We start from the raw sequence: 23,524 nt of genomic DNA, 5'->3' as shown, positions 1-23,524 counted from the left end.
GCCAAGGTGTCTGTAAGGGTTGTAAAGAGTCTCTGTAATACAATGACTGACTTTTTAATTTTACAAGCAAACACTTTCATTCTTTTTCACATGCTGCCCCTCACACTTGGAAAGAGTTCTCCCATTTTCCTCCTTCAAATCCCTCCTTCAAACTCTTCTTTGCTCTGATCCCTGTAAAAATGTGACAAGGTTAGGCAGCCGGTGTGCTGAAATTGCTGCCTATCATGCTGGCAGATAGTGTCTTCTTCTGCTCCCCTGTATGCCTGTCTGTCTCCACCGTTTGTCATGACTTATACTTATATTGTAAGCTCTTTGGGGCAAGGACTGTCTTTTTGTTCTGTGTTTTTATGGAGCTTAGCACAATGGGGTCCTTGTCCATGACTGTGGCTTGTAAGTGTGTGCTTCCATAATAAATAAATAAATAATAAATAGGGTGGGAGGGTGGCTATGAGGGATTTACAGGTCTGGGGGCTCCACAGTGCAGAGGGTGTCAGTGGTGCAGAAGGGTGGCTGTGCAGTGCTGGGATGTCAGAGGTCTCTGTGTTTCAGTGGGTGGCTGTAGAGTGCAGGGGTCTTTGGGGTCTCTATGGTTCAAGGGTGGCTATGCAGGTCCAGGGGTCTCAAGGGTAGCTGTTGGGGGGAGGAGTCATCTCAGTGGTTCGGGGTGGTTGTTCAGGTGTGAGGGTCTCAGTGGTTCAGGGATGGTTGTGGGGGGCAGCGATCTCTGGGGTCTCAGTAATTTGGGGGGTCTCCGGTTGGGGGTGGCTGTGGGGAGGGCCAAGGGGGTGTCTGGGGGTCTCAGTAATTTGGCAGTGGGTGTGCAGGTATAGGGGTCTCAGTAATTTGGGGGTGGCCGTGTGGGTTTGGCGATCTCTGGTTGGGGATGGCTGTGGGGTAGTACCTAGGGGGTCCCTGGGGTCTCAGTGATTGGGGGTACTTGGATCTGTGTTATGGGGTCTCTCGTAGCCGCCGCCCCTTCCCCGGAAGTATCCCCCGGCGGGGTGGCCGCGTCCCCCGTTACCAGGGAGTGGCCCCGGAAGCGGTAGGGGCGGCGGCCCTGCTGCGGCTGCTCCCGCTTCCCCCGCCCCCCGCGGGATGCTCCCGGCCGGCGCCTCTCGGCAGCGCAGGCGGCAGCGGGGGCGGCGCATGGAGCCGGCGGGCGGGCAGTAGCGGGGCGGAGGCGGCCATGGGGGTGGCTGGCGGGGTGTGAGGAGGAGCCGGGGGAGCGCCAGCCGGAGGCCCGGCGGGAACAGCCCCGTCCCGCGGGCAGGTGAGAGCCGGAGACTCCGCGGGGCCTGCAGGGGAGGGACCCCCATCGCGGGGTGCAGGGGGAGGGGCGGGCAGCGGTTCCCGTTCAACACCCCCCGCCCCAGGCAGCAGCGGAGAGGGACGGTGCCCGAGAACCCTTCACGCAGCGACACACCAGCCCCGCCCCCCAATGGGGGGAACCCACCTCCCCACACACACCTGCTCCTCCCCCCACGTGGGGGGGACCCACTTCCCCCAACACACCAGCCCCCCCCGCCCACGTGGGGGGGGGACCCTCTTCGCCCAACTCAACCTTCTCCAGCCCACCCCATACTAATCCCTCCATCCCTGGGTGCCAGAAGAGCAGATTCTGCCCCAGCTCAACTACATTGCTGCTATGGTGATAACCCATGTCACCGTGATTGTGTAGTGATGTGTCTCAAACCACTGTATACCGTGTACTCGTGATACATCTTTAATGACCTGCTTTATAGAAATGTACATTGAAATACATGTTATCTATCTGTAGACACTGCTGAAGGGCCCACTCACTTTAGTGTCTTGGGACTGATTTTTAAAAATTGTATGTGTGTAATTCTGTGTATTTTAATACAGTTTTAAGTATACCAAATTTAATTCTGCATAGCCTTGACACTGGTACGACTTGGGGCTCTGACCCTATAAATACTTACTATTAAGGGTACGTCTATACTTACCTCTGGGTTTGGCGGTAAGCAATCGATCTTCTGGGATCGATTTATCGTGTTTTGTCTAGACGCGATAAATCGATCCCGGAAGTGCTCGCCGTCGACACCGGTAATCCTGCTCCGCGAGAGGAGTACGCGGAGTTGATGGGGGAGCCTGCCTGCCGCGTGTGGACCCGCGGTAAGTACCTTGTAGTTTGAACTAAGATACTTCGACTTCAGCGACATTATTCACGTAGCTGAAGTTGCGTATCTTAGTTCGAACTGGTGTGTTAGTTTGGACCAGCCCTTAGTGAGTTGGTACTACCAAGAGTTCCTAGTCCATGATTTATCCCAATGGGACTACTCTCAGTAGCAAACACTATGTTCAGTAGTGGTAAACACTTGTGGGAGTGGGCCTATGGAGTTTGTATTTATCTAGTTTATATTTATCACTTTATATGTGATGTGTTTCTAGTAATTCTGGATTACTGATCTCTATAGTTCCAATTAATTTATGTATATTTTTATTTTGTTATGTATCAGTTCATTGTACAACTTTTACTGTTCAGGCCCCATTTGTTTGATATTTAAGAACTTTTAAAATATACCTGGTATCAGATAATCTGATCCTGCAGTTCTTTTACACAGGCAAAACTACCACTGACTTAATGAGATTTTTATATTAACTTTAAAGGGTATTGCTTGAGTATGAACTCAGAATTGTAGTCTTAAACATCAGAGATGGAGAGAACCTTTTAGATCATCTAATCCAGTGGTCTTCAGCCCTCTTATGCACAAGATCACTTTTTGAATGTAAATGCAACCCAGGATCTACCCCGCCTCTTCCCCGAGCCCCTGCTCCATTCACTCATTCCCCTTCCCTCCGTTGCTCACTCTCCCACACCCTCACGTACTTTCACGCCTGAGCCTGGCGTAGGGGGTTGGGGTACAGGAGGGGGTAAGGGGTGCAATCTCTGGGAAGGAGTTTGGGTGCAGGAGGGGACTGTGGGCTGGGGTAGAGTGTTGGAGTGCAGGAGGGGGTATGGGTTGCTGGCTCTGGGAGGGGGCTCAGGGCTGAGGCAGGGGGTTTGGGGTGCTGGCTCCTGGAGGGGGCTCAGGGCAGGGGGTTGGGGTGCGGGGGGGTGCGGGCTCCCGGCAGGCAGCACTTACCTCGGGTGGCTCCCGGTTGACGGCACTGCGGGGCTAAGGCAGGCTCCCTGCCTGCCCAAGCCCTGTGCCATTCCCGGAAACAGCTAGCACGTCTCTGCAGACCCTGGAAGAGGGCATGAGGCTCCGCATGCTGCCCCTCCCTGCAGGCACTGTCCCCGCAGTTCCCCGTTCCCGGCCAATGGGAGCTGCAGGGGCGGTACCTGCGGAGACCCCCTGCCCCCACCCCCTGGGCCACAGGGACACGTTGGCCTCTTTCAGGAGCAGGGGTATGGGCAGGCAAAGAGCCTTAGCCACGCTGCGTGGCCGGACTTTTAGTGGCTGGAGATCGTGATCGATTGTCAGAGGCTCCAGGATTGACCAGTCAATCGCGATCTACTGGTTGGTGACCACTGATCTAATCACACTGTGGGGGGCTGGGGGGGGTGGAGGAGGGAGAGAGGCATATCGGATATAAATCCCTATAGACTGAGCATTAGATATTGGATTAAATTTATACTACCCTTGATTGTAGCCTTAAAGTATTACCTATACTGTTGAATATATGTTGTTACTTTCCTGTAATCTTTTTCAGGGTTACGGTAGCCTGTTAAGACAAATATTTTTGCTTGCAGTTATTTGTAAATACATTATAAAAAATACAAAGCTTTAAACAGTTTAATTATGCATCCTCCTGGGATAATAAATTTAGCACTCAGGATATTTTAATGATTTGGAGTCTCTTGTAATATTGACCTCGCATTAGATCTTGGGTCCTTTAAAAATAGGGACATCAAGATTTAATGTTCCTAAATGAAAGGAAGGATGGTCTTGTGGTTTAGACACTGGAGGTTAAATTCTGTGCTTAACTTTGCCACACACTTCCTCTGTCACCTTAAAAAAATTACCTAATCTCTCTGTTGCCCTGGTGGGGATATTTCCCATCCTCATAATTGTGTTGTGAGGATAAATTCATCTACATTTGTGAAGAACTCAGATGCTCCAGTAAGGAGGGCCTGTTTAAGTACCTAGATAGAGTATGTGTGTGTGTGTGTGTTTTAATTAAAAAAGGGGGGGGGGCAGAAAAAGAAACTTTGTGGCAGTCTTTAATCACCACAAAGAAGCAATAAAGGAGGGTACAAACACCGTTCAGTTCTCCTGTAGCTTTGAAATTCACCTTTTACCCTGGAAGGTGGTTATATCCCCAGGGTGTTAAACAGGGGAGGGGACTAACTAGTCAGCTGTGGTTTAATAGACTGGAAGAGTAAGTTTTAAAAATCTCTAGAAGACCCTCCTCACAGGTTTGAGCGCATAACCTTCTTGGGAACAAGATATCAGAACTAGTAACTGAACCTCTCTCTCCCGTATGGTAGTGTAGAGCTGTTTTGCTAGGCCAGTATCTCCGATGCCTTGTTTAAGAAAATATAGGATGTGTTGTAATATCTTAGGGTATATATATCTGCGAGTCCCTGTTGTAGCCTCTGTCCATCATGCCCTTAGAGATTTTTTCAAATATTTTGGCATTTCGTCTTTTGGAACAGAGTTCTGATAGCACGGATTCGTCTCCCCAAACAGTGATCAGATCCAGTACCTCCTGTTCAGTCCATGCTGGAGCTTGTTTGCGATTCTGGGACTGCATGGTCACCTGTGCTGATGAGCTCGCCACACTGGCCAAACAGGAAATTAAATTCAAAAGTTCCCGGGGTTTTTGCTGTGTACTGCATCTGAGTTGAAAGCGCTGTCCAGAGCGGTCACAATGGAGCACTCTGGGATAGCTCCCGGAGGCCAATTCCGTCGAATTGCATCCACACTACCCCAAATTTGACCCGGTGATGATGATTTCAGCGCTAATCCTCTCATCGGAGAGGAGTACCGAAATCGATTTTAAGCGCCCTTTAAGTCGACAAAAATGGCTTCATTGTGTGGACTGGTGCAGGGTTAAATCGATCTAACGCTGCTAAATTCGACCTAAACTCGTAGTGTAGACCAGGGCTTAGTAAAAAGATGGCTCTGCGGGAAAAGATGCTGTGGCAGCCAACTTCCTTTGTATTTAATTTTGGTTTTCAGAAATTAGTTTATTGTGCCTCTAGTTTTTAATACTTAACGCTTTTAATACTACCGTGAGATCACATACATTAGTGAGTCATTTACTGCCAGTGAAAAACACACTTCCCTTCAGTTAAATGAGCCCTTTAAAGCCTGGTCATAAATCTTTGCAGGATCAGGGCCACAGATAGGAGTAGGAGGCACCTGCCCTGAAGAATTCACAATCTAAATAGACAAGACAGACAAACGTAGGAGAAATATCAAATGGGGATAATACTTCCTGTGAGGGTTGAACTTGAGCCACAGAGAAATTAAGTAATTTATCCCAGATCCCATAAGAAGAGTCTGTGGCAAAGCTGGGAATTGATGACAGATCTTTTGAGTTCTATTCCCTGTGCCTTGACCACAAGATCACACTTTCTCTCACACAAGTCTGCCTTATATCAATTCAGAACTATTTTTTAATCTTCAGTAAAAAAAAAACAAAAAAAAACGCATAATGGAGGGTCCACTAGTAAATGTGAGTTTGAAGTTTTAATTTCTGATTCACTTGAAAATCATACACTTTAATTAATGTATTAAGTTATTCTCCGTTTGATATCTGTGTTTTACATATCAGAACAGATGTAGAGCATTGTGTGAGATGTTTTTTATGTTTTTTTTCTGGCTCTCAGATGGCAGCAGTTTGTCCTTTGCCTGTTGTCCCAGGCAGAGCCAGAAGAGAACTCTTGTTTGTCTTAGTCAGAATAGTAGCATTTGATCTGAGGAGAATGATGGGTGGGTTTTTTAACCTATTACGAGCCAGCAATTTTCCATTTGTTCAAATAGCTATGGGGGAGCTAACTAGGCAACTCCTCTGGAGTTCAATTTTAAAAGTAACTTGTGGATTGAATAGCAACAGTGGGGTTTTGCATATCATAACTTAACCCTGTTGAAGACAAAGACAGGTCATCTTTGGCTCCACTAATCAATTTAGTTGCATAATAGTTAAACCATGCTCTTCCAATTAGATCCACTCTGCCAAATGCCTGCACCCACTGAGATTCTCAGTGACTTCATTATAATGTCTGTTAGATTTTTTTTTAATTGTGTATTAGAAGGGTGTTATGCTGCTATGTGAGAAATGGGATATAGGAAATGAGCTCTAGATGACAGGAAGTGACTATTTTATCAGGGTGTGGCTTTTAAGGGCTCTTCTCCAATAAGCGTTTTAAAGATCTTGATTCTGGAGATTAATATTGTTAACTCTCTTGAGAGTTGCTTGTCAATGCACCCAACCAAAAGCAAGTTGCTAACTAGCAGTTATATGAAATAAAGAAACAATCATATGAAAACAACAAGAAGATTTTGAAATTAAATAAAAAATGTTGTGTCCTACAGTATACTGTGAATATTTGATAGAGGATTCACAACATAAATCCTTTACATAGTCTCACATTGTTGTTTCCATAGTTACTGAGTAAGGTGGGCCATGAAATATCTCCCATTTAAAAGAGAGGTTTTCATTTAAGTGTTGACTATAAATGATAAAATTTCCAGTACACGAAATTTTATTTTGTAAACATCCAAGATAAAGGCAAGTTGGTGGTCTCAGTTCAGTGGACGGATAGTCACTAGCACAGTTGATGCTAATCTGTACTCTTGTTAGCAGTTTTGGAGAGGCCATAGAGACTTGAATTACATTCTCATTCCTAAATGTGGTCCCTTAGGTGAGATTTGAGGGATGCTCAAATGGGTCAGGGCAGAATGAAAGAGGCTTGCAACTACTGCTACCCATGCTATATCTGTTCTGGGAATAAATATAGGACTTCAGTCTCTAGTGCTAATGGAGCCATCGTCTTTCTCAAATAATGAATTTACTTCTTCCTCCTCTAAAAAGGTTAAAGGTAAGTTACCCTGTGGATACACTTTCATTTCTCCATTTGGATTTATCTGGCCTGTATTAAGTACAAAATGAAAGAGAGGCAGTCTTGAAACTATGCAACACTACAGGTTAATTTTTCTTTAGGATAATGGCAGGAAAAGTGAAATGGGTAACTGACATAGAAAAGTCCGTGCTAATAAATAACTTTGAAAAGAGAGGATGGATTCAGGTGGCAGAAAATGAAGACTGGAATTTTTACTGGTAAGTACATATAAGAATTCTCATACTTTTCAATTTTCAGTACATTTTAAAATGAACTTTTCCATAACTAAAACCAGTGTTAATGATTTATTGTTAATATTAAAAATTAAAGGCTCCATACAAATGTAGAATATCACTGATGTCTTGTAACACTGAAGGGAAGCATGCCTCCATTAAAGTGCCAGTGTTTTCTGCAGCACTGCAGGGCCTTTATCCTGCAGTTACATCTGCATGAGGAGACCCTTCTACCTGTGCAGGCCCCATTGAAGTCATTAGGGCTCCCCAGGGGTGCAGGGGCCTGTCTGTATTAATAGAGTGGCAGGATTGAGGCATAGGAGGTAGGTGTGGTTTTTTCTTTGATTGTTTCGTGGGTTGTTTTTTTTGTTTTGTTTTGTTTTGTTTTCAAAAGCTGCCACCTGAAACACATGCAGTGTAGTTTTAGTTATGTCAGTCCCACGATATTAAAGAGACAAGGTGAGGTAATATCTTTTAGTTTTACTGGACCAACTTCTGTTGGAGAGAGAGACAAACTATTGAACCACACAGAGATCTTCTTCAGGTCTGGAAAAGGTACTCTGAGCATCACAGCTAAATGCAAGGTGGAACAGATTGTTTAGCATAAGTAGTTAGCACATATACTAAGGGACCGTTCAAGTTAGACTGGTCCGTTAACACCTCTGCTTTCATGGGCCCAAAAGGGGGGTTAGTGGGCTACAGATTCTTATTACAATCTGTACCCCACTAACCCCCTTTTTGCCCTATGTCTGCAGAGGTCCACTTTTTGCCATGGGCCCGGCCCCCTGCCACTCATCAACTCCTGAGGCCTCGCCCCTCCCCGGCCAAGCCGGAAGCTGGAGCCCGGCCCGGGTAAGAGTGGCCCGTGGAACCCAGGGAGCTGCGGACCTTCCACCTGCCTGGGGGGAGGTGGGCCCCAGAGAGCAGCCCCCCAACCCGTGTCCCTCCCCGCCCCCCCGGGCTCCCCGTCAGGGCAGATAGAGGGGCCACGGCTCCCCACAGCTGCCCGGGTGGCTCTTACCATGGTCCAGCTGCAGCTTGTCAGCCCCATAGGCCCTGCCCTCAGGCCATGCCTCGTGTTTCCCCCCCACCTCCATGCACACGCTTTTAGGAAGAATCCCTCACCCCTGATTGGGGGTTAATGCTGTGCTGCTGTGGCTCAGAGCCCTGACACTGGTAGCCAACCCACAAGCATAAAGGTCTCACCTTGGCTTCCACCAACCTAATTGCTCCTTGCAGGGTGACCCCAACAGCAATTCTGATCCCAAGTCTCCCCAAATTCATCCAACCTGAGTTCTTAATCACCAGACACTCAGACTTTTCCCCTTTGGTTCATCATCCCTGAAGGCATGAAACCAGCCCCCCAGATACCAGCTTGCTTTGGCGCACACACTCCCCACAGTTTGCACATCAGAGACCTGCTTGGGGTACAACTAAACAAAAAGTTTATTTAATAGAAAAATCATAGATTCAAAGGGGAAGCATACACATTCAAGTTACGCAGAAAATAAATGCAAAGATATAACCTTAGGCTTTACATTTCCAAATTAGATAAACTTCACTTTCTAGCATAAGTTGCCTATTGCCTCTGAACAGTTTCCCAGCGTACCTCATGTCATAGAGAGGATCCATGGTTTCACGGACAACACCCGCCAATTGACTGTCCCTTAGTTTCTGAATGGAGACCTCAGTTTCAAGCCTCCTATTTGAAAGGGCTTTTTCTCTTCTTTTGTTTTTTTTCTCTTGTCTCGGTGACTTCTGGTTATTCAGGGTGGGAAAATTCTAGCTTGGATGTCTGTGTTTTCTCACTAAGGCTATGTCTACACTACACAGTTTTTAGCGACACAACTGTGCCGCTAAAAGGCATGCAGTGTAGCTGCTGTTTGTCGACTCTCCTGCTGACAAAACACTTCCACTCGGCAGGGGAGCACTCCTGCCGATAAAGAGCTGTTCACACTGCCGCTTGTTGGCAAAACTTTTGTCTTTCGGGGTGTGTGTGTGTGTGTGTGTGTGTTTTAACACCTCTGAAAGACAAAAGTTTTGTCGTCCAGTTGCCAATGTAGACATAGCCTAACTCTAAAGGCCCATCATTTGTCTTTTCCTGGATTGTACAATATTAGGTGCTTGGAGCTAGTCTCTTCTGGTTGGGGAGGCAGCCCCTCCCTGCTTGACGGCACTACAAATCATGAGCACAGTTTTCTGTATACATGAATTCATAACAATGGTCTGTATATAGATCTCATAATGACCATGTTTAGAACATTACAGACTTTTGTAAAAGACTGTAGTCAATATTGTATAGAACCAGATGATTAATTTACCTATTTGGAGTTCAGGCCTCTTGTCCCCTTGGAGTGTCTGGACCTTGATTGTCATAGTCAGTCACAGTAAATGGTGCAGCTCTGTGACCCTCCCTCTCCTTTCTTAGATGAGGAATGAAATAGTTAGCAATGTGGGTGTCCAAGTGGGACCCGCACCTTACAGAGCTGAATAGTGCAGTTCACACCTCCCAGAGCTATTGTTCCAGGCTCTTTGCAGACTTGCAGATGTCTCTGAATCATATTCATATTTTTGAAGTTTCATTCAAAACGTAAGTTAGATTTCCTTTCTTTTTATAGAAAAGGAAAGTTGAGATTTTGAAGAACAAGATAACAGCACCTCTCTGGAGCTACTATGGTGTGTGGACATGTATTGGGTGTTCCCAAGCCCTGTTGTTGACTGATTGGCCATTGATAGTGCCAGGATAGGATGGGCACAAGTTGACTCCCTTCTGTCCTTGCCCTGGTTTCAGAACTGGCGTAGGAGTAAATAGTGCCTGTAGGCCTGCAGTCTTGTCTGGCAGGGTTTCATCTGGATTTACTAACATTCGTTCAGGATGTGTTGAAGTTTGAATCATAACCTAAGTATCCATCCTATAAAGAGAAATGTTAAACACAGAGAGAGGTCACAGATTCCCTTAAAAGTAGTATTCCCTAACATTATGCTTAGTCTTTTTTCTTTTAATCTTCTAAATTCGGTACACTAACCAAAGTGAAATTAGAAAATAAAGGAGACAACAACTTGATTGTCCTCCTTTTGAATGCTGTTGCTTGGGAGGAAATCATCTGACATTTGTTTCACCTTCTAGGATGAGCGTACAAACCATCCGCAATGTTTTCAGTGTGGAAACTGGTTACCGGCTTTCTGATGACCAAATCGTCAACCATTTCCCGAACCACTATGAGCTGACACGGAAGGACTTGATGGTGAAAAATATCAAGAGATATAGGAAAGAACTAGAAAAAGAAGGGAGTCCTCTTGCAGAGAAAGATGAGAATGGAAAATATATTTATTTAGGTATATATTTCTGACTGCCAGCATCGTTCTTGACCACACATAGATTATACATGTTCATTTTGTGATAATAGTAGGATAAAACTGCAGATTAATGCATTTCAAACAAAAGCAGTACTGGATGTTGGAATCCGTTTGGGATTCTTGCCTAAGCTAGATAAATTTGCACGTCACAGCTTTAGTATGATGCTTTCAGAAAATTTAGTGCTCAGAGATGTCAGAAAGTCTTGGAGAGTAAAATTGCGTATTTTTTTTAATCTGCAGAATAGGTTTGGCATAGGCAATGAAATTGCAAGTATCACCAAATTACCTGTCAAAGTTCCTCGGTGCTGCTCGTTAAAGACTGTTTTTAAGGGTGCCATAATTCAATGTCCACATTCAGTCCTTGGCATCTTTGCTAGTGTCTTGCCAACGGTACGTTTATAGTAGTGGTTCTAGTGATGTAGCAGGGCTTCCATGACATAAATGTAGCCTTAGTCATGATACTGTTCTTGCGTGTGAACAAGCGAGTAAAAAAAACTTCAGGCTCACTCACCACACTAGCAAAAAGAACACAAATAATTCTTAGTATTTTATATAGTGTATTACATTTTTAAAGCTCTTCTCAAACATTGCCTTGAAAGTTAATGGATAAATCTTCTACAAATAGAGAAAATGAGGCAAAGGGCCTGTAACTTGCTCAGGGCTTCAGAGGCAGTTAATAATTGGGATTAACACTTGGGTGTTCCTTGTTCCTGGTTCTAAACTCAGAGTACTGAACCATATGCCCCTCTTGTATACCACTAGTCACATATATGGAGGAAGACAAATCCAATTTGCAGACACATGTTTTAAGCTTCTAAATTGGTGCTGATAACAAAGTTAACATTATTTTAAATTGACATACTTTGGGTGGCCCCTTTTAAAAGTTACTCTGAATCACTATCACAAAAAGCCATTATTTCCCTTTTATTAAGGTTAAGAATTTTCTCACTTTTTAATCAGAACTAGACCTCAGTTCTGGAAGTGTGGTTGAAAGCAGGTATATCAGTTGTAGAATAGTTAAAGCCTTTTTCCCTATGCAGTGGAAGAGGTTAGCTCAGGTTAATTATGGACACCTGAATCTAATTAAGGGCAGCCTGCAGCCTTTAAAAACCTCTCCCATTAACAGTGAAAAGAAAAGAGGGATGAGACTCAAGCTGCAGAAGGGTTGTGTGCAGCCAGGGGAAAAGGCTTCTTCTAGATAAAGAGCTGGTTTTCCCCATAAGGGGAAATTTAGTGTTTATTTCTGTTTGGAGAGGAGGCCTAGCTGGGCCCAGAGTGGGTTAGAGAGGGTAGCTGGCAATTATTAGCCGGCATAAGAAGAAGCAGTATTCCAGTGGGAGTTAGGAAATGTAATTTTTTTGTTTTTGTTTAATGAAGACCTCGGGCCAACCCTAAGGCCTAACCAGTAAATATTGTCAATAAACCAGTGTGAAGTATTAAACCTCCAGAGTGGGACTGATTTACCCCAGACCCTCTCAACGCAGAGAGAGAAACACTCAGTCCTGATGTGATGAAAGAGGTGTGTTGCCACAGAACCAAAAGAAGAAGGATGGAAGAGGCTACTGGGAAGGTTTGGGGTTTCATGCGGAGATGTGAGATTCTAGAACGTCTTACCAACTATTTCAAAACTAAAACAGCTTTCTCTTATTTGTGGGACAAAATATTAAAACCTTTAAAAGATTTTTCACTTTAGAACCCACCAAATTCCATTTTCCGTTTTTTCCAAGTTGTCCCAGATTGAGGTGTCAGTAGAGGAGGTTTTGAAACAAATTAATAAATTAAATAGCAGTAGTCACCAGGATCAGATGGTTTTCACCTAAGAGTTCTGAAGGAATTCAAAATATGAAATTGTAGAACTACTAACTGTGGTATGTAACCTAGTGCTTAACTCAGCCTCTGTACCAGATGACTGAAGGATAGATAATATAGCACCAATTTTTTAAAAAGGCTCGAAAAGGTAATGCTGGCAATTACAGGCTGGTAAGCATAACTTCAATATCAGGCAAATTTGTTGAAACTGTAGCTAAGAACAGACTTATCAGACACATAGATGAACATAATATCTTCGGAAAGAGTCAACGTGGCTTTTGTAAAGGGAAATCATGCCATACCAATCTATTAGAATTCTTTGACAGTGTCAACAAACATGTGGACAAGGGTAATCCAGTTTATATAGTGTACTTGGACATTAAGAAAGCCTTTGACAAGGTCTCATACCAGAGACTTTTAACTAAAGTAAGTAGTCCTAGGATAAGAGGGAAGGTCCTCTCCTGGATTGGTAACTGGTTAAAAGATAGGAAACAAATGGTAGGAATAAATGGTCATTTCTCACAGTGGAGAGAAGTAAATAGTGGGAACCTGCAAGGATCTGTACTGGAACCAGTGCTATTCATAAATATCAAGAAAAGGGAGTAAACAATGAGGTGGTAACATCTGCAGATGATACAGACCTACTGAAGATAGTTACAGTAAGTCCAAAGCTGACTGGGCAACAAAATGGCAAATGAAATTCAGCATTGATAATGTAATGCATATAGGAAAACATAATCCCAACTATACGTACAAAATTTTGGGGTCTAAATTGGCTGTTAACCACTTAAGAAAGAGATCTTGGAGTCGTCATGGATAGTTCTCTGAAAACATCAGTATGCAGTGGCAGTGAAAAAAGCTAACAATGTTAGGAACCATTGAGAAAGTGATAGATACTAAGACAGAAAATATTATAATGCCACTATATAAATCATGGTATACCCATACCTTGAATACTGCATGCAGTTCTGGTTGCACAATCTCAAAAAAGATATATTAGAATTGGAAAAAGTACAGAGAAAGGCAACAAAAATGACTTGGGTATGAAATAGCTTCCATATGAGGAGAGATTAAAAAGACGGGGACTGTTCATCTTAGAAAAGAAATGACTAAATGGGAATATGATAGAGGTCTATAAAAGCATGAATGATGTGGAGAACGTGCATAAGAAAGTATTTACCCCTTCACATAACACACAAAACAGGGTCACCCAATGAAATTAATAGGCAGCAGATGTAAAACAAACATAAGGATGTACTTCATACAACGCACAGTCAATCTGTAGAATGTGTTGCCAGAGGACATTGTGAAGGCCAAAATTATAACTGGGTAAAAATAAAAATTAGATAAGTTCATGGAGGTTAGGTCCATCAATAGCTTTTGGCCAAGATGGTCAGGGATACAACCCTGTGCTCTGGGTGACCCTAAACCTTTGACTGCCAGAAGCTGGGAATGGACCATACAGGATGGATCACTCAGTAATTGCCCTGTTCTGTTCTGGCACTGACCACAGTCGGAAGACAGGACTCTGGGTTAGATGGACCATTGGTCTTCCACAGTATTGCTGTTCTTATGTTGTGGTCTTATGTTCTCTCATATCAAAAGGGGGTAGATCAGACAAGGACACAGTAGTCAATCTGTACTGAAGAATGGAAAGCCAGCAAAGATATTTTTACCTGTATACATTGATATCCTTGCTAGATCTAAAGTTCTAAATCTTGCTTTTTGTTTGCTGATGTAGATTTTGTGCCTGTCACCTTTATGCTCCCTGCTGATTACAACCTGTTTGTTGAAGAATTCAGAAAAAATCCTTCCAGCACCTGGATTATGAAACCTTGCGGGAAAGCCCAGGGCAAGGGGATATTTCTTATCAATAAACTCTCTCAAATTAAAAAGTGGTCTCGAGACAGTAAAACATCTTCGTAAGTTTAACCTCCTTCCCCCCCATTTTTTGTGTATTTTGTAATATTCTATCACAGTCTGGCATGCTTAATATCAATTCACTAACGGAGAACTCTTTCCGTGCACCTAACCACTTAGCATTACTTCATTATAGTTGCAATTTCTCATTTAATGACTTCCTGCTTCAAACAGCTCTTAGTGCCAATTATTGCATTTGGTGCCATGTGACACAAGCACTAATTCAGTGAGCTACACTATATAAATATGCTTTCAGTGAAGGTGCAGCGTTTGTATGCCCAGCTATGTGAGGAATAAAATTGCATGGGCAGACTGGAATAATGATTTTGCTTCACAGCATTAAAGAATTGTGAGTTAGAGGAAAGTCTTTCACTTCTAGTAAGTGACTTCATTTTCAGTCTGAGGAAGATTGTGTGACGTACAACCCCATCCTCAGTTGAACCATGAAATCTCTTCACTGTTCTGCATAGAAAAAAACAGCCTGCATGGACTGCCTTCAATAAGGGGCCTGGAGAGAGGAGCTATTGGCTGTGGCCTATTAGGCAGTTAAAGAGCAGAGCTGGCAGCTGGGCCTCATGAATAGGGAAGCCATAAAATCTTGGGGTATGTCTACACTACGAAATTAGTTCGAATTTATAGAAGCCGGTTTTATTGAAATCGGTTGTATACAGCCGATTGTGTATGTCCACACAATAAAATGCTCTAGGTGCTCTAGTCGGCAGACCGCGTCCACAGTATGAGGCTAGCGTCGACTTCCGGAGCATTGCACTATGGGTAGCTATCCCACAGCTATCCCACAGTTCCCGCAGTCTCTGCCGCCCCTTGGAATTCTGGGTTGAGATCCCAATGCCCGGATGATGCAAAACAGTGTCGCGGGCGGTTCTGGGTACATGTCGTCAGGCCCCTCCCTCCCCCGTCACAGCAACGGCAGACAATAGATTCGCGCCTTTTTATCTGGGTTACCTGGGTTACCTGTGCAGACAACATGGAGCCCGCTCAGCACAGCTGAGCTCACCATCACCATATGTCCTCTGGGTGCCGGCAGACGTGGGACTGCATTGCTACACAGCAGCAGCTGCTAACTGCCTTTTGGCGGTAGACGGTGCAGTAGACTGGTAGCCTTCATCGGCGATCTGGGTGCTGGCAGCCGTGGGGCTTGCCTTTTGGCAGTAAATGGTATATTATGACTGTTAGCCGGCCTATTACAAGTCGGGTCATCGCACGTTAGCAGAGTCTTCCCTGAGCAGCAGCTCGTGCAATAGGCCTGAAGACCATCGTCATACACCGCCCAGTATTTGCTGCCAAGCACCCAGAAAGATGCCGAGGGCTATCAGTCACGCTGCACCGTCGTCTTAAGATGTAAAAAATAGATTTTCTCTGTATTCATTTGCTTCCCCCTCCCTCCGTCAACAGGGTTTTCAGTTTAATCTTTGGGGGGGACCAGTCTGTGACAGTTGTTTGTGTCTCTCCCTGATGCACAGCCACCGTTCTTTATTTTAATTCCCTGTGCCTGTACGCCATGTCGTCACTCGGCCCCCCTCCCTCCTTCCCCTAGGCCGTCAGATACTACGTTTGCGCCACAGCTCGAGCCGAGAAGCGGTTCGCGCCTTTTCTTTGAATTCTGGGTTGAGATCCCAATGCCCGGATGATGCAAAACAGTGTCGCGGGCGGTTCTGGGTACATGTCGTCAGGCCCCTCCCCCCTCGTCACAGCAACGGCAGACAATAGATTCGCGCCTTTTTACCTGGGTTACCTGTGCAGACAACATACCACGGCAAGCATGGAGCCCGCTCAGCTCAGCTGAGCTCACCGTCACCATATGTCCTCTGGGTGCCGGCAGACGTGGGACTGCATTGCTACACAGCAGCAGCTGCTAACTGCCTTTTGGCGGTAGACGGTGTAGCATGAGTGATAGCCGTGGGGCTGGCAGCCGTAGTGCTGCATTGCACCAGCCCCTTGCAGGCGATGGTATATTATGACTGGTACCCGTCGTCGTCGTACTGGTATGGCTGTCAATCATGGCCACCTGGGCAGACATGCTACTGTTTCGATGATGACGGTTACCAGTCATAATATACTATTTTCTGCCAATTGCCCAATATTGTCTGCTAAGCACCCAGAAGAGGCCGAGGGCGATGCTGGGTGCTGGCGGACGTGGGGCTGGCAGACGTGGGGCTGCATTGCTACACAGCAGCAGCCCCTTGCCTTTTGGCAGATGATGGCATATTATGATTGGTATCCGTCATCGTCATACTGGTATGGCTGTCACTCATGCTGCAGCGTCGGCTGCCACCTTAAGATGTAAAAAATAGATTTGTTCTGTGTTCATTTGCTTCCCCTTCCTCCGTGAAATCAACGGCCTGCTAAGCCCAGGGTTTCCAGTTTAATCTTTGGGGGGACCATTCTGTGTGACAGTTGTTTGTGTTTCTCCCTGTTCCTGTACCTGTACGCCATGTCGTCACTCGGCCCTCCCTCCCTCCCGCACTCCTTCTCCTGGTCCATCAGATACTACTTTCGCGCCTTTTTTCTGACCAGGCGCCATAGCTAGCACTGGGATCATGGAGCCCGCTCAGATCACCGCGGCAATTATGAGCACTATGAACACCACGCGCATTGTCCTGGAGTACATGCAGAGCCAGAACATGCCAAGGCGAAACCCGGACCAGGCGAGGAGGCGATTGCAGCGCGGCGACGAGAGTGATGAGGAAATTGACATGGCCATAGACCTCTCACAAGGCACAGGCCCCAGCAATGTGGAAATCATGGTGTTACTGGGGCAGGTTGATACCGTGGAACGCCGATTCTGGGCCCGGGAAACAAGCACAGACTGGTGGGACCGCATCGTGCTGCAGGTATGGGACGATTCCCAGTGGCTGCGAAACTTTCGCATGCGTAAGGGCACTTTCATGGAACTTTGTGACTTGCTTTCCCCTGCCCTGAAACGCCAGGATACCAAGATGAGAGCAGCCCTCACAGTTGAGAAGCGAGTGGCAATAGCCCTGTGGAAGCTTGCAACGCCAGACAGCTACCGGTCAGTCGGGAATCAATTTGGAGTGGGCAAATCTACTGTGGGGGCTGCTGTGATCCAATTTGCCAGGGCAATGAAAGACCTGGTGATAGCAAGGGTAGTGACTCTGGGCAACGTGCAGTCAATAGTGGATGGTTTTGCTGAAATGGGATTCCCAAACTGTGGCGGGGCCATAGACGGAACCCATATCCCTATCTTGTCACCGGAGCACCAAGCCACCGACTACATAAACCGCAAGGGGTACTTTTCAATGCTGCTGCAAGCCCTGGTGGATCACAAGGGACGTTTCACCAACATCAACGTGGGATGGCCGGGAAAGGTACATGATGCTCGCGTCTTCAGGAACTCTGCTCTGTTTCGAAAGCTGGAGGAAGGGACTTTCTTCCCGGACCAGAAAGTGACCATTGGGGATGTTGAAATGCCTATCGTGATCCTTGGGGACCCAGCCTACCCCTTAATGCCATGGCTCATGAAGCCATACACAGGCAGCCTGGACAGGAGTCAGGACCTGTTCAACTACAGGCTGAGCAAGTGCCGAATGGTGGTGGAATGTGCATTTGGACGTTTAAAAGCGCGCTGGCGCAGCTTACTGACTCGCTCAGACCTCAGCGAAAAGAATATCCCCATTGTTATTGCTGCTTGCTGTGCGCTCCACAATATCTGTGAGAGTAAGGGGGAGACATTTATGGCGGGGTGGGAGGTTGAGGCAACTCGCCTGGCCGCTGATTACGCGCAGCCAGACACCAGGGCGGTTAGAGGAGCACAGCAGGGCGCGGTGTGCATCAGAGAAGCTTTGAAAACGAGTTTTGTGACTGGCCAGGCTACTGTGTGAAACTTCTGTTTGTTTCTCCTTGATGAACCCTCCAACCCCCCCCCCGACCCGGTTCACTCTACTTCCCTGTAAACCAACCACCCCACCCCACCCTCCCCTCCCCTCCCGCTTGCAGAGGCAATAAAGTCATTGTTTTTTCACATTCATGCATTCTTTATTAGTTCCTTACAGAGGTAGGGGGATAATTGCCAAGGTAGCAGGGATGGGTGGGGGAGGAGGGATGGAAAAGGACACACTGCATTTTAAAACTTTAACTCTTATTGAAGCCCAGCCTTCTGATGCTTGGGCGATCATCTGGGGTGGAGTGACTGGGTGGACGGAGGCCCCCCCACCGTGTTCTTGGGCGTCTGGGTGACGAGGCTATGGAACTTGGGGAGGAGGGCTGTTGGTTACACAGGGGCTGTAGCGGCGGTCTCTGCTCCTGCTGCCTTTCCTGCAACTCAACCATACGCTCGAGCATATCACTTTGATGCTCCAGCAGACGGAGCATTGCCTCTTGCCGTCTGTCTGCAAGCTGACGCCACCTATCGTCTTCAGCCCGCCACCTCTCCTCTCGTTCATGTTGGACTTTTCTCATCTCCGACATTGACTGCCTCCACGCATTCTGCTGTGCTCTATCAGCGTGGGAGGACATCTGCAGCTCCGTGAACATCTCGTCCCTCGTCTTACGTTTTCTCTTTCTAATGTTCACGAGCCTCTGCGAAGGAGAAACATTTGCAGCTGGTGGAGGAGAAGGGAGAGGTGGTTAAAAAAGACACATTTTAGGGAACAATGGGTACACTCTTTCATTACAAGGTCGCATATTTCGGCTTGCAGGCAGCCATCGTAGGCCACAGTGTTTTGGCTTATTTAACCTTCTTAACATGCGGGAAAGGTTGCAAACAGCAGCGCATTTCCCATCTCAAGGATGAATTGGGTTGTCCATTTAAAATGGGGTTTCAATGTAAAAGGAGGGGGCTGCAGTTTCCCGGTTAACATGCGGCACAAACACAAGTAAACCACCCCCCCCCACACACACACACACGATTCTCTGGGATGATCACTTCACCCCTCCCCTCCACCGCATGGTTAACAGCGGGGAACATTTCTGTTCAGAAGAGCAGGAACGGGCGCCTCTGAATGTCCCCTTAATAAAATCACCCCATTTCAACCAGGTGACCGTGAATGATATCACTCTCCTGAGGATAACAAAGAGAGACAAGGAATGGATATTGTCTGCATGCCAGCAAACACCGGGACCATACGCTGCCATGCTTTGTTATGCAATGATTCCAGACTACGTGCTACTGGCCTGGCGTGGTAAAGTGTCCTACCATGGCGGACGGGATAAGGCAGCCCTCCCCAGAAACCTTTTGCAAAGGCTTTGGGAGTACATAAAGGAGAGCTTTCTGGAGATGTCCCTGGAGGATTTCCGCTCCATCCCCATACACGTTAACAGACTTTTCCAGTAGATGTACTGGCCGCGATTGCCAGGGCAAATTAATCATTAAACACGCTTGCTTTTAAACCATGTGTAATGTTTACAAATATTTACAAAGGTACACTCACCAGAGGTCTCCTGTGTGCCCTGAGGGTCTTGGGTGAGTTCGGAGGTTACTGGTTCCAGGTCCAGGGTAACAAACAGATCCTGGCTGTTGGGGAAACCGGTTTCTCCGCTTCCTTGCTGCTGTGAGCTACCTACAGTACCTCCATCGTCATCTTCCTCGTTCCCCGAACCGTCTTCCCTGTGTGTTTCTCCAGTGAGAGAGTCATAGCACACGGTTGGGGTAGTGGTGGCTGCACCCCCTAGGATCGCATGCAGCTCCGCGTAGTAGCGGCAAGTTTGCGGCTCTGCCCCGGACCTTCCGTTTGCTTCTCTGGCTTTGTGGTAGGCTTGCCTTAGCTCCTTAATTTTCACGCGGCACTGCTGTGTGTCCCTGTTATGGCCTCGGTCCTTCATGGCCTTGGAGATCTTTTCTAATACTTTTCCATTTCTTTTACTGCTACGGAGTTCAGCTATCACTGCTTCATCTCCCCATATGGCGAGCAGATCTCGTACCTCCCGTTCGGTCCATGCTGGAGCTCTTTTGCGATCCTGGGAGGACTCCATGACGGTTACCTGTGCTGATGAGCTCTGCGTGGTCACCTGTGCTCTCCACGCTGGGCAAACAGGAAATGAAATTCAAACCTTCGCGGGTCTTTTCCTGTCTACCTGGTCAGTGCATCTGAGTTGAGAGCGCTGTCCAGAGCGGTCACAATGAAGCACTGTGGGATAGCTCCCGGAGGCCAATAACATCGAATTCCGTCCACACTACCCCAATTCCGACCCGCAAAGGCCGGTTTTATCGCTAATCCCCTCGTCGGAGGTGGTGTAAAGAAACCGGTTTAAAGGGCCCTTTAAGTCGAAAGAAAGGGCCTCGTTGTGTGGACGTGTCCAGGCTTAATTCGGTTTAACGCTGCTAAAGTCGACCTAAACCCGTAGTGTAGACCAGGCCTAAGACTTGCATTAAGGTAGGAGGAAGGAATAGAGCATCCTCACAATGAGTCAGAAGAGGAAGAAGCTTGGGGAAAGGGACCATGATCCTTGTTTTTATCTCCTATCCCACCCAACACAGAGGAGGAATGTGGCTGCTCTACCAAGAGAAAAATCTGTATCGCTTGACTTTTTTTGTTATCCCATTCTGATTAAAAAAGTAACTGTGAGACAAGTAGCCTTCCAATACAAAAGCAACCTGAAGAATTTCTTTTTTGCATTTTTTTTCTTAGTTGTCTTTTTTCCCCTCGGGTTTAAAAATGTTGGTGACCGCATTTCTGAGAGGACTTTTGACAGTCAGATCTTATTAAAAATTATTGATAATTTAAGAGGCAAACTGATGTTGCCATTAACGTGGCTTGATGGTTTAAATCATCGATATTGACTACTGATAAACATAATTGCAAAGGCCCCAATTAGTGACGCACTCAAGTCTGTATTTAAGGGCTTTGCTAAATAAAATAGCTTGCTGAGTCGGAGCCTAAATGCTCTTCTTATAACAGTGAAATGTAAAAAACTTAAATGGACAGCTAATCCCACTCATTTGTTTTAGCTGTTTTTGTGAAACCAACTGCCCTGCACACATTAACCAGCATAATATTAAAACTTAATTGAAGTGTGATATAGGATTTTAGTAAAGTTAGAACTTCATTACTTTTTGAGAGAGTGCTTCTAAGGGAGGAAAACATTTCAACATTTAATCAGCACATTCTGAAACATACAATATATACTTTTTCCAGGTTTGTTTCTCAATCTTCTAAAGAAGCCTATGTAATTTCTCTCTATATCAACAATCCATTACTGATTGGCGGGAAGAAATTTGACCTGCGCTTGTATGTTTTAGTGTCTACGTATCGTCCGCTGCGGTGTTACATGTAAGATCAAACTAATTTCTAGCTCTTTTTTTTTTTTTAATGTTAAGATATATTCAGCCAAAAGGTTCTGCACGCATTGTACAGAGAAATTTACCAAGCATCTAGTATTTTAGAATGCTGTTTTCCTCAACTCTAGTTGCATTTAACATATTAAATGTCTTTTTTTGTTTAAGGTATAAACTTGGATTTTGCCGGTTTTGCACAGTAAAATATACACCAAGTACAAGCGAATTAGATAACATGTTTGTACATCTTACAAATGTTGCCATTCAGAAACATGGGGTAAGTGTTTGAGTTTCAAAAATGCTAATTTAATAGCAGACTGGATTATTTTAAATGGCATAAAAATGGAATATAAGCGCTTGTGTATTTTGGTCTGTTCTTCACCCTCCTCCTCATTAAGTCATCTGAGCTAAATATTTATGTTATGCATTTTATTTGCAAAACATAATTGATTCATATTACTTCAAAAGCACATGAGATAATAGATGGAACACAGAGCAGCACTATAATGTGGATATTTTCAGTTTCAAACCACAACAGTTAAAAGCATATGTATTCATAAGTCTATAAAGCTGTACCTAAGCACTAGCATTTTAAAGTGGCCATAAACGTGGCTATAGATAAATGAACAGCTTTGTACCTCATATCATGGCCCCAACTATCAATTATAAATACTTAATCAAATTGTACCTGATCGTTTGTATTTTACATTTTTGATGGTGTCTTAAAATAGATTAAATATAGTACAGTAACTCCTCGCTTAATGTAGTAATTCTATCCTGAAAAATTCGACTTTAAGCGAAATGATGTTAAATGAATCCAATTTCCCCATAACAATTAATGTAAATGGGGGGGTAAGGTTCCAGGGAATTTTTTTTTCACCAGACAAAAAACTATGTATTATATAGATATAGTACACAGTATATGTTTTAAACAATTTAATACTGTTCACGGCTATGATGGTTGTGAAGTTAGAGGGTGTAAGAGGGAGGGATATTTCCCAGGGAATGCCTTGCTGCTAAATGATGAACTAGCATTCGGCTGAGCCCTCAAGGGTTAACACATTGTTAATGTAGCCTCTCACACAAGGCAGCACGAACACGAGGGAGGGGAGACAGCATAGCAGACAGAGACAGACACACACTTTGTGTGTGGGGGAGAGAGAGAGAGAGATGCACACTGCCCCTTTAAGTAAGCTGACCCACTCTTAAGTGCATTGTCTTTTTAAGGGGATCAGGAAGTTGAGACAGCAGCTGATGCCCCAAGCTCACTCTGTCTCTCCCCATCCATGTTCCCTCCCTGCTCTATATGGAGAAGAGGTAAGTGGGGTGCAGGGGGGGGAGGGGGACACCCTGACAGCTCCCCTTTCCCCTCCCTGCACAGCAAGTAGGAGTCTCTGGGAACAGCTCCAAGGTAGAGGACAGGAGCAGCACATGGCAGTGCGGGGAGGGACAGCTGAACTGCCCAGCAATTGATAGCCTGCTGGGTGGCTGCAGCACTGGGAACTTAGGGGAGCGGGGAACTGATGGGGGGAGCCGATAGGGAGGCTGCCGATCCACCCTGGTTCCAAGCCCCCACCAGCTAGCTGCAATGAGCTGCTCTTCCTGAAAGCAATGGACAAAGCAGGCAGCTGCCAAACAACGTTAGAAGGGAGCATTGCACAACTTTAAACGAGCATGTTCCCTAATTGATCAGCAACGTAACAACGAAACAACGTTAACCAGGATGACTTTAAGTGAGGAGTTACTGTATTTAAAATCCTAAACTCTTTAGGGCAAGGTCTATCTTCTACTGTATTTGTACAGTGCATAGTACAACAGGGCTTGGATTCTAACCAGGGCCTCTGGGCAGTACTGTAATAATAACACAAATCTTAAACATTGTTAAGTTCTGACTTTAGTGGCTATAAGCAGGAGTAAATT

At 45.6% G+C, this 23,524-nt stretch overlaps 1 protein-coding gene across 2 annotated transcripts in view; it reads left to right on the top strand.

Moving 5' to 3' along the window:
* The first annotated feature begins 1,151 nt into the window (after window positions 1-1,151).
* Window positions 1,152-23,524, top strand: part of TTLL1 (tubulin tyrosine ligase like 1) — a 31,346-nt gene continuing 8,973 nt past the window's right edge. Inside the window, exons 1-6 of one of the 2 annotated variants that reach the window (XM_034783436.1) lie at window positions 1,152-1,270; window positions 7,135-7,251; window positions 10,394-10,602; window positions 14,174-14,354; window positions 21,465-21,599; window positions 21,773-21,881. In XM_034783436.1, the coding sequence (XP_034639327.1) occupies window positions 7,139-7,251; window positions 10,394-10,602; window positions 14,174-14,354; window positions 21,465-21,599; window positions 21,773-21,881 (747 nt within the window). In that variant the 5' untranslated portion in view covers window positions 1,152-1,270; window positions 7,135-7,138. Of the gene's footprint in view, window positions 1,271-4,880; window positions 7,013-7,134; window positions 7,252-10,393; window positions 10,603-14,173; window positions 14,355-21,464; window positions 21,600-21,772; window positions 21,882-23,524 lie in introns of those variants that run through there. The other variant, XM_034783445.1, reaches the window with a different exon arrangement.

This window comes from Trachemys scripta, chromosome 1 (genome assembly GCF_013100865.1).
Source record: "Trachemys scripta elegans isolate TJP31775 chromosome 1, CAS_Tse_1.0, whole genome shotgun sequence".
Taxonomy (NCBI): domain Eukaryota; kingdom Metazoa; phylum Chordata; order Testudines; family Emydidae; genus Trachemys; species Trachemys scripta.
Note: the sequence above shows the minus strand (reverse complement) of the source record. Positions and strands in the feature narration are given on the sequence as shown.